We start from the raw sequence: 12,363 nt of genomic DNA on the forward strand, positions 1-12,363 counted from the left end.
TCCGCCACCTCCAATGCTTCCCAGCCCCCACCCCGAAACCCAGGGAAAAACAAACCCAATTGTAATTAAACTTGAGCGCTGGACACCCGAGGGATGGGGGCCAAAAAGAGGACGTTGGACTTCCTAAAATTACATTTAATCATTGTTATTTTAGGCCCTCCAATGCCTAAGTGCCACCACCACTGACCACGCCCCCGGCGCTTCCGATGGCTCAAAGGCCAAACAAATGTACGTGCAAGGACACTAAGGACATTTGATAAAAAGCCACTTAGTGAGGCACTGCGGCCCCAACTAAGGCCGGCGGAATCTGCCGGAATAACGCTCCACACTCCACACATCCATAACCCATTTGGCTTACGAGAAGGAGATTGTCTCGGGGTCCTTACCAGCTGGCTAACACTTTGGGCGTGCTACTTACAGTTGACAACATCAAAGTTGAGTGGCGCAGCTGACAGCCGAGGCGAATTTCCGCCTTTTGGCAAATAAATAAAGCGTTTAAAGCGCAAATATGGTAAGCGACGTTAACGGGGCCCCTCAAGTGTCAGTTGTCGGCTGTCGGAGCCACAAGAGGCATCACAATACAATTGGCAAAACGCCAGGCTGGCAAATAATTATTATTAGGGCAGGATGAGCCACCATTTTTGTCAGTGTGCCATGTCCCAGCCGATTGACAATGAGATTGCGCATACGCCGGGTGGGCAAGCCAAGAGATTTTCACTCCCAATTACGTTGCAGAAATGCCTTGGCCAAAAAGCCGGGCCAGATTCACTAAAGCGACACTTGTTGAGGGCGGAATACGCCAAATCCGGTGGATGTCAAGTTGAATTTAAGTACGTTCCAGCAGCTGCCAAAGACATTTTCCCTGAATGCACCAATTTCTTGCAAAGAGAGAGCTATAAAATTATTTCTTGGCATGCAAATGGCTTTTTCTCGTGCTTTTGCCATGGCATTTTCCTTGGCTGTCAACAGCGAGCTGCAGATAAGTCCAAAACGAATGGATTTCCAGTCCTGAGCTGTGCCACTCTCCACTTGGCCAACAATGAAAATTACTTTTCATATTTAATTGCACCGACTGCAGGATACGGGAACATGTGGCCAAATACCAGAGCCAAAGTGCAAGCCAAATGCCACATTAAATTACATCAAAGTCAAAGAAAGCAAAAGAAATTCCCCCAACTTGCAATTGAAATTTGTTTGCCAACTCAAACACGAACATGGGGTGGTACCCCCGAAAAGTTAGTCGAAATTAGACGTGGCAAGCAAGTAATGGAGACACCAGAAAGGAAATGCTTATTATTTGCATAAATTCCACATACACAAAGCCCAAAGACGAGTGACAGGCCAAAGAGAGGCGGCGAGTTGAACGAAAGAAATGCAAATTGTGTTGGCAAATTTAAATGTCAGTCAACAATTCAGTTGTTAAACTCGCATTACCCGCAAAGCCATAGACATTGCTGGCCAAGCATACAAAAAAACAAGAGAGAACGCTAAAGTCGATGACCTCGACTATCAGATACCCATTAATCAGCTCAGTGGAGTGCGAGGGAGATGGAGATGTGCACGCAGCAAAGCTTCTCTTACCAAGGTTGCACACAAGGCCACAGCGCCACCTAGCGTCGATTCCTCTATTTTCTTATAACTTTTTAATGGGTGGTCCAATTTCAGCAATCAAAACATAGTCCCATTTATACTTTTACAAAATATTAAGAAATGTGGGCGCTGGACAGGGATAAGCGTTATGGGCTATTATGGGCACAAGAATCTCAAGAATCTGCAAGCCTAACCTCAACAATCATACGGACGGACAGACAGACGGACGGACATGGCTAGATCGCTAGATGACTAGGGATCCTGATCAAGAATACTTCCTTCCTTCTACATGACACATACTTTTCGGGGAATCTAATATACCCATTTACTCTGAGAGCACCGGGTATTAAAAAAAATACTTGTTACTCATACGCCCCGTAGTCCGTTTTCCTCGGACTTTTGTCTTTTGCTCCCTGCGCTTAATCGAAAAGCGTGCGTGACTGCTGGAGGGAAATTGGGGGGACTCGGGGTATCAAAACGGGCTGGCTTATCATTTTTCGGCAAGGAAACTTTCGATAACTTTTCACTTTTGTTAGGTATTGCCACAGCAGCTTTCGGTTTTGCCATTCGATGTCAATTTAAAGTTTCTCCTCTACTTCCCTTTTATTTTTCCCCGACTTTCTTTTGGTGCCGAAATAAAAGTTTTGTATGCCAAAGTTGGAGCAATTGTGAGAGTTCGCCGTGCTGCTGCTGCTGCTGCTTCTGCTGCATCCGGCATAATCGATTCGCTTTTGCCTTTTCCATTTTCCATTTTAATAACTTTTGCAGCAGCCACGGCGAAATAACAACAAGCACTGCAACAATTACGTGCCGCAAGTGCAAGAGCAGCAAACAAGCGGCAAACAACGAAACAGACCGAGAGCAGCGGCAATCGACAACAATGGCAACAAAGGCGGCCACTAAAGCTGGATCAGGAGCTGTGCGCCAAACTGCGAACTGGGTTAAACACTTGGCCGGAGTTTCCACCTGGTCTCCCCCTCCTCCTGCCTCCTCCTGCCCCCTCCCCTCCACCTCCCTTGACATTTGGCCGGGGCAACTAAGTTGCCATTGATGTTACTGTTGCTCCTCCGGTGGCACTCGCGATGCATTCGAGTGGATGTTACCTTGGTCATAATTGAGGCACGCGCTAAGCGAAACAAATAACAAGGGGAGCCGCGCAGCAGCTGAACTGATTGCTGGCCGTAAACCCTTTAAATTCAAGTTAGTTAGACACTGGGGGAAAAGCTGGGACTGAAAACAGGGAATTTAAGGGCCAACAAAAGGTTTTAGGGGTCTCTTATCTGGATAAAAACCCTTCTCTGAATTTGAATTGTATTTCTACAATCTAATCTCTTAATGGTATGTAACCACAAATTTGAATAATTGTTAGGGTCATCTTTAGTACTGACTGTTATCATAAAACTTTATGTATTTTAGAATTTTACACCCAATTGCAAGAATACAACCAATTTGCCATTTTAAAAGTAGTTTTTTATGTAAAAATATGTCGAAATATGTTGAAATAGGACAACCATTAAGTGTAAATCATCTTCAAAACTAGTATAAATAAATTTAAAGAAGAGAATTTGTACCATTTCGTTACAGTATACCTAAAGAGAGGATTCCTTATTATACGAAATACCAACATTTTGGGTTGAAGTCGCAGTTTCTTAAAGAAAGTTTATAAAGTTCAATACTTTTAATACAAAATTTTAAAACTAATCTTTATGAAGCTAAAATAAGATGCCTTCTTAAATAACATGTCAAAAGATGTACTATTTTTAGAGGTGAAGGATGTGTTAGTATATAAAATAAAGATGGTTTCATTCTTAACATTTTACATAAAATTAATTTTTGTTAAATTAGAATTACTTTATGTTCATTCGTTAAAAACGGTGTAATCACATGTAACCCGTATGTCTAAATATTTCTGAAAACATGAATTAATCTTAAAGGTTTCTCTATCGTTCTTTCTCTGTAATAAAGCTAATAAAGGGGGCTGCCTACGAGACGGAGAAAACCCACCCATTTTCCCAGTAACACGTACTCCATTCATAAGCCAGCATAACACATTGCCTGGGAACTTATTTCTGTAGTTTCTCTACTCACCGAAAGTTAATTTCCGCTTGGGCGACGCACCTGCAACGAAAACGGAATGGGCGAAATGTAATTTATAATTAATATTAACGCATTTTCGATTCAATAATAAATGGGGCTAATTTATTTACAGCTCTACCACCGCAGGGCATCCATTTTAGTGGATTGCAGGGGCAGGAGGTGCATTTCAAGGTACCAGCTTCATTTTGGCGAGCTGTCGCAGTCAACGCATTTTAATTCAATTGAAGTTGATTAAAAATTAATTTCAAATTAAATGTGAACTCAATGAAATTGTAGTTAAAAATAGTGGAGAGAAGCGAGAGAGTAGCAGCAAAAAAGTGGCATTTGACGGGCTGGGCAAAAAGTTGATTGGATGGCAAAAAAAAAGGGCGAAACTTAAACAGGGCCCGGCACACATGTGTGTGGGTGAATTACCAATACGTAGGCAGGTGAAGCGGAAACGGAAGTTGTTACAAAGTCTGTTGAAATCAATTTTAACAGTAAACTTGTTAGGCGAAAGCCCGAAACAAGAGAATGGCAACGGAAACCGAGTGGGCTGAGTTGGTCTGAGTTGGCAGCAGGACAAGAAAGGGAAAACTAATTGCAGCGCTCATTTTTTGCTTGTTAATGGGCCTGCAAACGAGCTGCGGGTTTCCCTCCTTCTATCGATCCTTGCACACGCACATGCTCACATCCCCGTAACACACTCACACACATGCGTCTCTGGTTGTGCCATCGAGAAAGTTTTTCCCCCAATTTTATTTGCCTCATTTCGCTGCCATTGTTGCTGCTCGTTCGAAATCTGCGTGCGCAAGTAACAACATTTTACAGCTGCAATTAAAGTTAGTTGGCTCACCCTCTTGGCCCGCTTTTCCAACATTCTCCACAACAAGCTAATGCACTGCACTTTAATTAACCCAACACCAGGAGAGAAGACCAGAAATTACACACCCCTCGCCTTCCGCCCAGCTAATGGCTATTTATGTGCGATAATTTGCGGTATGAAAACTATAAAAGCAAGTGCAACCAGTCGTATAACAATCAACTAAATAAGGAAACACTCCAAAACGAGGGAATTCAACTCTCCATTTCAAAAACCATCGCATAGGACAACGAGTGTGATTTAAGGCAGCAATAGCTGAACTCATTTAAGCAAAAGTTGTTCCTTTGGTATATATGATACTATGATTAATGTGTTTAGGAACTGAATAAAACTGTTTATGGTTACTAAAAAAACAGCTATGTATGTACAGAACTTTGTATATCACTATTTATTTAATATTTTCCTAGCGCTGAAGCTAACAGGTTTACGTAAATATAAAGCACTAGTCACATAAAGTTTACAGTACAGTATTCTGTTATACAAATGTAGGTACTTTTAACATATATGCTTCGATTAATTTATAGACAGTAGTTATTCATAGTAGTACAATTGTCTATTCCTATCTAGTATTAGGCTATAAAAAATGTTATTTTTTACTTTTATTTTGTTGTCAGAAGAGAACTTTTAATAAAGGACTTTAAAAAAGTGTTGACCTTAAACACATAAAACAGTTCTTAACTTTTATTTTGTGGTTTATATTAGCAATAAAGAATCTACTGATTTAAAATCAGGAAGCTACATTTCCCTAAACGCTTTAATCGTATTATAACGGTAAGTTACCCTTCTCTGAAGAATTCACGTTTATTTTTATATCAAGTATCTCCTTTTCTTGCGAATTGCTGTCGTCATTCCCTAATTTAAAAATTAAATAATTGTCATATATACACCTCATTTTAATACTATAAGCTGCATTAAAAGAATACCTTCATTTGCTGAAAGCCATCGAAAGCGAATGAGTAATGTTAAAAGGGCATTCATGTGCATTAGAGTCAATTACCGGGGATTGCAATGCCCACGCAGTCGAGCAGCCGGAGGCAATCAGCATTATCAAAGGCTTTTAATTGCCATAAATCTGCGAAAGTTGTTAAAAACCCATTTAAAATTGTCACCGTAATGGCACACTCAACCGGCTCAGTGGCATTTAACCAACTATCTGCACTCTCCTTCCCCTCAGCCAGGCATTCCCCTTCATTTTCTTGGCCCTCTTCCTTCTTTTGCCAACTTAAGTTGCAGCCTGCCAGGGATGTTAATTAGAAAACTCTTGAAAATTATTAAAAACTTTCCAGAGCTGTCAGACAGATGAGAGCAGGAAAGATACCAGTGGTAATATAGTGCTTTTAAAGAAATTTCATAGATTCTTTTTGATGGCTTCCCGAAATATGTTTAACTTGTGAAATAACTTTTAGAGGAAGTACGAAAAAGTTTATGATTGAAAACTTGATCTTTGAAATGGACATAAATCCGTGCTTTTATTTAATTAAATATAATCCAAGCGAGCTGCAATCTTTTTAGATAAACAGAACTGGTTTCCGCATTTCACAATTTGTCGCAGGTTGTTCCAATCTCGCAGTTTGGCTCAATTTACGTAGCCTGTTTTCATTCAAGCTAACATAAGCCAGGTCTCATCGCCTTCGCCTCACCCCTTTACAAATATATTCATCGGTCAGGACGGTCAATAAACACGATCTCTCTAATGGATCTGTACACAAAATGCCTCTGTTTCTGATTCTGATTCGGATTCCGCCTCTGGCATCTGCATCCCACTTAGCACCTTTAATTAGTGCCAATTAAGACTGATTTCACGATGCGTTCCGAGCTATTTCTGACGAGATTACAGCCCCAGACTGCCCCAAACTAGATAATCAACCGCACAGAACTTGCGGCGTGGGCCTGACATTGAATCCGAGAATCTGAGAAGCTGGCTGTCCGGCAGTCTGGCTGTCTGGGTTTCCAAGTCTCAAGGCGTCCGAGTATCTCGATTGCGGTTAGTTAGGCGTGCCACCTCAAAGTGCTCAGTTCTCGGAATGGCAAAGCTAGAAATTTCCACCAAGTCGGAAAAGCCAGAAAAGCCGGCGGAGCAGTGGGGCAATGGGCTGGAGTTCCTGTTCTCCTGCATTTCCCTATCTGTGGGTCTGGGGAATATCTGGCGTTTTCCGTACATTGCCTTTCAGAATGGCGGCGGTACCTTTGTGATTCCGTATCTGATTGCCCTTTTGGTAATTGGACGGCCAGTCTACTATCTGGAGATTTCCCTGGGCCAGTTCACGGGTCGTGGTGTGGTCAAGGCATTCGATATGGCCCCCCTGCTCAAGGGCGTGGCGGTGGGCCAGGTCCTGGCCACAGCCGCCTCCATTACGTACTACTCCAGCATTATGGCCTTGACTCTGAGGTTCCTGCTGGCCTCCTTCGGCTCCGAGTTGCCGTGGAGTCGCTGCTGGGAAAGCTGGGGCAGCGATTGCCATGATGGCAGTGCCCAGAATAGCAGCGGGAAAATGTCACCCGCTCAGCTGTACTTTGAGTGAGTATCTCTCAATGCGAAAACTTTTTCGGAGGTCATTCATTAAAATGGCGGCTGACAGAAATATAAAAACTAATTAGCTTGAACTACGGGTTTTCAAGGCCAACCCATATCATAAATGACACATTAATTGATACTGTAAAAGGTATTTATAAAGATATAATATAAATCATGTGTAAATTTTATACTCCCATCATCAGTTAAGTTCCGAATTAAAAGTGAATTTATTTTTCAACTTGAAAACTCCTACACAGAAACAGCATCTTCCTGCCTTAGTTAAAGAGTTATCCACACCATCCCTTTGAGAAATATCAGAGATTATATTTTAAAACGACCTGCACTTGAAGATTACGAGTGAGAGTATTGCTCCCTTATAGTATTTATGTTACAGGTCATTAATTATGGTTCTAGATTGATTTACATAGTGACTTATTCTTAGTCTTATAGTTACTTAGTGTTCTCCTAAACACAGTTAATTTAAATTAAATAAAATGGCGTGCATATAATGATAGGTATAAGTATTTTTTCTAAGTCTCCTTAAGTTATTTAATCCTTTTCCTCTCCCCGTTTAGACGCGAGATCCTCCACGAGGTGCCCAATATAGACAATGGAGTGGGTCTGCCCAACTGGCAGTTGGTTGCCTGTTTGGCAGTGGCCTGGCTGATCATCGGTGGAGTCCTCATTCGCGGCATCAAAAGCAGTGGCAAGGCGGCCTATTTCCTGGGAGTATTCCCCTATGTTGTGCTCCTCATCCTGCTGTTGAGAGCCGTTACCCTGCCAGGAGCCCTCGATGGCATCATATACTTCTTCAAGCCGCAGTGGCGGGAGCTGCTGAACCCACTGGTTTGGTATGCCGCCGTAACACAGGTCTTCTTTTCCCTGGCCATCTGTTTTGGCACTCTAATCACCTATGCCAGCTACAATAACTTTAATCGGAATGTCTACAAGTAAGTTAACTGGCAGTTAAACCTTGGACTTAATCTCTCGGAACCAAACTTTATGAAGCTTGCAGTCCATAACACTTGTAAATTAACACTTGCTTGATTTTAAACTAACTAACCGGATTTGATAAATTCACTGAATGCTTATAAGCTATAGGCCCAATTTTTCACTAGGTCCGTGTCTTAAGGCCTTTAAGCAATCTAAAGCAGCTTCAAGAGATTAATTTAATGCCAAGGCCAAATACTCAGTACCCATAAACCTCTCATAACACCAACAAAAAACTCTCCCCAGTGACATTGTGATAATCACCACCATGGATTCCTGCTCCTCCATAATTGCTGGCTGCATCACCTTTGGGATCCTGGGGAATCTGGCCCGCGAGACCGGGAACTCGGATATTGGCAGCGTGGTGAAGGGCGGCGCCGGATTGGCCTTCATCTCGTACCCGGAGGCCATTGCCAAGTTCGAGTATGTGCCACAGGTAAGGTATCGCAAAGGTCCAGCGCCCTGGGCGCCCTAAAGCACAACTACCTAAAGATGTTCGCGGTCCTTTTCTTCCTCATGCTCTTCGTCCTAGGCATTGGCAGCACCGTGGGCATGGGATCCTGCATCCTGCGCGTCATCCGGGACCAATTCGGATCACGGTCGCCGCCCATTTGGAAGCTGGCCAGCGGACTGGCCGTCCTGGGCTTCTCCGTGAGCATTGTTTACATGACCCCGGGTGGTCAGTTTATCCTGAACCTAGTGGATTTCTATGGCGTGTCCTTCACCGCCTTGATCCTGGCCATCGGCGAGTTGGTGGCTGTGGCCTGGATTTATGGTAGGTTTATAAATACATATGCATCTAAGCAATTCCTATATTTTCTTTATAAACTTTAAGGAGTTAATCGCTTTTGCGCGGACATCAAGTTCATGATGGGCATTGAGACCGGTTGGTACTGGCGTCTGTGCTGGAGATTTATCACTCCTGGTTTGATGACCGCCGTGCTCATCTACATGCTGCTCGACATGTCCGCTCTGGAGTACAAGGGTGTGGGCTATCCCACCATGGCTCACGGTAAGCCCAAAGATACTAGTCCTTGTATTTGATTTTACAAGGATAATATCCTTGCTCTTTTTTCGCACACAGTATTTGGTTGTTTTTTGGCCACTCTGGGCCTGATTCAGCTGCCCGGCTGGGCCCTCTATGCCATCTATAAAAAACGTCGCCAGAACGGGAGCTTCTGGCAGGTGAGTTGCCCCCATTCCACCGACTTTCCCCACAATTTCGCTAAAAATACCCCCCTTTTAGAGAGTACGTGCCGCATGCAAGCCGTCAGACACTTGGGGACCGGCCAACGCTCAGCTGGATGCCAGCATCTAGAAAATTAGCTTAGTCCCCAACACTGCGTATACGTAATGGCCTCCGAAGTCTAGGGGCATTATTATTTGATATGGTCTAGATGAAAATGGGTAGCGTAAAGTGAAATATATTAAGCTCATGGAGCCGAAAAAACAAAAGCGTGCTTATTCTGGTGGAACAGTTTAACTGCCCGAAGGAGTTTAGCTGGCGAAAAGGGGAAGTCGGAGCTGCTGCAAGCACTTTTAATTACCCCAGGGCAGAGCTCCAGTTGGGCGTGGCAGTTGCACTCCTTAGTTCTGTTTGTGCTAGTCCGCTTGGCATGTCAGACATGTCAGCAATGCGGAAATGCGCAAATACTAAATGAAAACAAGAAACGATGGTTGCATTGTGGGACCAGGCCTTGGAATACCCTTTCAGATAAATATACTTATGTACTAGACATTTTTTTGGGCTTTGCTAAGCTTTTAGAAGTTTATTACGCTATAATTCCCAACCTGTTCTAGCGTTGTGTACATGATAAACCACTTCGATCGCTGAGTAGGATAGCAAACATCATAAACAGAAGCATAATTTTTTATCAGTCCTATGATAAAGAACTTCTTCTTTAAATATGTAATTTCTAACAACACCGATCTCTAAAAAATTATTTTGTAAATTAACCAAATTAACCATTTTAAAAAGGATATATACACCTAAAAACAGATATATTTTTAAAGAAAACAAATTGGTTGGCCAATTTTCAAAATGCATTCCAGCAACCATTGAGCAACATCACCTTCTATCTGTGAGCTTATTTGAGAAGCCCGTAAAACATAGTCCATAAAACTGGCCACAAATTGCAATATCCTTTTGAAAGGATACAAAGACCTGCAGCTCAGACAAAAAGGATGCGGGAGAAAAGGAAGAAAAACGGGGACTATAGCGCAGCAGGGCACTGTAAATAAAACATTTGGTTAGCTGCTGTTCGACACATTCATTTGGCGGGTGGAGAGAGGTCGCAAATCAGAATGTCTGTAGCATGTGACAAAGTTGAAAAGTTGAAAAGTAAATATGCAAGAGCGCAAAAAAGTGGGTAGGGTGATGGGTATGGTGAAACAAGCTCCCCACTTTTCGCAGTCTGTTGCAATGCCCCACACATATGACAGCGCATTTATTTACTACATATTCTTTTTTTTTCGGGCGCCTCTGTGTTGTCAAAAAAAGTGGCAGTGTTAAATTTTTGGCTCATCCCCTGCAGCAGATGAAATTGAAGTGTGTGTTGACTTTGACTGACGTGTCGTTAGTGCTGAAGAGCAGGGAGATTCCCGTTAGAAGCCCGCTTGCGTGTGGCACGCCCACCCACACTCCCACACACCTCCCACACACATGCCACACGTACGTATGCGCGGCAAACAACTTTCTTTCATTTCTTTCGTGCCTCCTTTTTAGGTCTGCCCCTGTTGTTGTTGTTCATTGCTTTAACGATGCGCGTAAATCTTGACATACTTTCACCGCCGCCGGAGAAATGGAGGAGGAAGGTATAGAAGAAGAGAAAGCGGAAGAGAGCCACTCACACATCCCACGCCCATTATTAGTAATGGCCAAAAGCCCGATTCGGCCCCTGTCATCAGGGCTGGCTAAAAAGTAGACTACACTTTAGTGCAACACACAACATGCAACAGTGTTGCCAAATTGCTTTGTTTTTTTTTTGTAGGGTAAAACAGATAGCAACAAATTTGATGTTCTATATAAGGAAACCTTGGAAAATTCATTCGAAATGCATTGCAATCAATTATTACATTGATCGAATTACTACAAAATATTTGGAATACCAAATGGAATATTATATAACGCTTTTTATGAAACCACATATCATATTTTCTCATTAACTAAAAGTAATATAACCTCTTTTATTCAATTATATTTGCTGATATTATATTACAAACGTTGTGGTTTTGGGTAATGAGCTATTATGTTCATAAAATGTATCAATTACAAGTAGGTTTTGTATTATTAATGCACGGTGATCAAACGTTGCAGAAAGCTCACAACAATTATAGGAAACATTTGTACCTGACTTCCTAAACTTAGCAAATTAGGACACATTAGTAAAAACAAAAGCAAAGCCTAATTAATCAGTGCAGGAAACATAACATCCGTTTTATGAGCATCAAGCACTCACAAAACTAAGGTATTTTCTCGGTTGACAGACTCCAGCCGGAAATGCAAAATCCGCTCGAGTGGGAATCCTCATCATCAGGATAATGATCATCGTGTGCTGCAGATGGAGCTGTACCTGTGAGCCACTTTCGTGCTCCGAATTCAGCACACTTGAGTGACGGAAGCAGCTGCCAGCTGGTCTCTTGTCAGGATGCAGGACCTGCTCCAAGACCCACATCTCCAGCTCCTTATTATAAATATGAGCTGGGAGTTGAGAGGATGGAGGAGGGAAATCCTCGCCAACTGTCATGTCTGGCTGTCAGCTGCACTAAGCCAACTTATAGCAATAGTTTATGCTTTTTTCCTTTACCCCAGCAACAACCTGATTCGATGACTTAAAACGTTTATCGTGTTTGCCCCGAGTATCTGTCGCAGTATTATGGCCCGGCCAACATGTCGTATACTTAACGTGCCGTATGCCACAAGTTGCGCACTTTCCCAGGCCACTCCTCCCGATACAACCGCCTCATTTCCCTTATATAGCCCATATAGCCCACCCCTTGACGTTGTCACTTAAGTGAAATTTAATTGTGTTCAATATGGATCCAAGTCGGGGAAAAAGGGACTGAAGTGAAAACGGTCGATTGGGTTTTTCATTGATTTCCTTTCGGGTCGCTCATTTCGAGGGTCTCTCAACAAATTCGTTCTGACCCAACGAGGCAATTACCTAATGAATCTAATCGATATATTCACTTTCTCCCCTCCCCATCGCACTCTCTCTTTCGTCTAGACAGCATTAATTTATTTATTTATGATTTTCACGTGGTGGCGTTGGAAATTACTGATTCATCTTGAGGCATTGTCTCTGGTAAT

At 42.7% G+C, this 12,363-nt stretch overlaps 2 protein-coding genes across 4 annotated transcripts in view; one reads left to right on the plus strand and one right to left on the minus strand.

The window, feature by feature from the left end:
• Positions 1–12,363, minus strand: part of Hs3st-A (Heparan sulfate 3-O sulfotransferase-A) — a 57,831-nt gene that overhangs the window by 24,491 nt on the left and 20,977 nt on the right. For both annotated transcript variants that reach the window (XM_065863192.2, XM_017085386.4), the window contains one exon: positions 3,679–3,708. The gene's annotated coding sequence lies outside the window, so the exon portion shown is untranslated. The remainder of the gene's footprint in view (positions 1–3,678; positions 3,709–12,363) is intronic.
• List (Lithium-inducible SLC6 transporter) lies at positions 6,445–9,509 on the plus strand. 2 transcript variants are annotated; one of them, XM_017085387.4, is made up of 7 exons: positions 6,451–7,067; positions 7,640–8,014; positions 8,301–8,490; positions 8,547–8,829; positions 8,890–9,066; positions 9,139–9,239; positions 9,301–9,509. In XM_017085387.4, exons 1-7 carry the CDS (start codon positions 6,574–6,576, stop codon positions 9,370–9,372), a joined length of 1,692 nt encoding a protein of 563 aa, XP_016940876.2. In that variant the 5' UTR covers positions 6,451–6,573; the 3' UTR covers positions 9,373–9,509. The 2 variants fall into 2 exon arrangements, 1 of the variants encoding a protein (XP_016940876.2); XR_010653508.2 differs by lacking the exons at positions 9,139–9,239; positions 9,301–9,509 and having other exon boundaries at positions 6,445–7,067; positions 8,587–8,829.

This window comes from Drosophila suzukii, chromosome 2R (assembly GCF_043229965.1).
Source record: "Drosophila suzukii chromosome 2R, CBGP_Dsuzu_IsoJpt1.0, whole genome shotgun sequence".
Lineage (NCBI taxonomy): Eukaryota > Metazoa > Arthropoda > Insecta > Diptera > Drosophilidae > Drosophila > Drosophila suzukii.

Excerpts from the sequence above, each read along its gene's own strand:
- List (XM_017085387.4), top strand. The coding sequence starts at position 6,574 with ATGGCAAAGCTAGAAATTTCCACCAAGTCGGAAAAGCCAGAAAAGCCG. Across the intron at positions 8,015-8,300 it reads TTTAATCGGAATGTCTACAA|TGACATTGTGATAATCACCA; the intron begins GTAAGTTAACTG and ends AACTCTCCCCAG. Across the intron at positions 9,240-9,300 it reads AGAACGGGAGCTTCTGGCAG|AGAGTACGTGCCGCATGCAA; the intron begins GTGAGTTGCCCC and ends CCCCCCTTTTAG.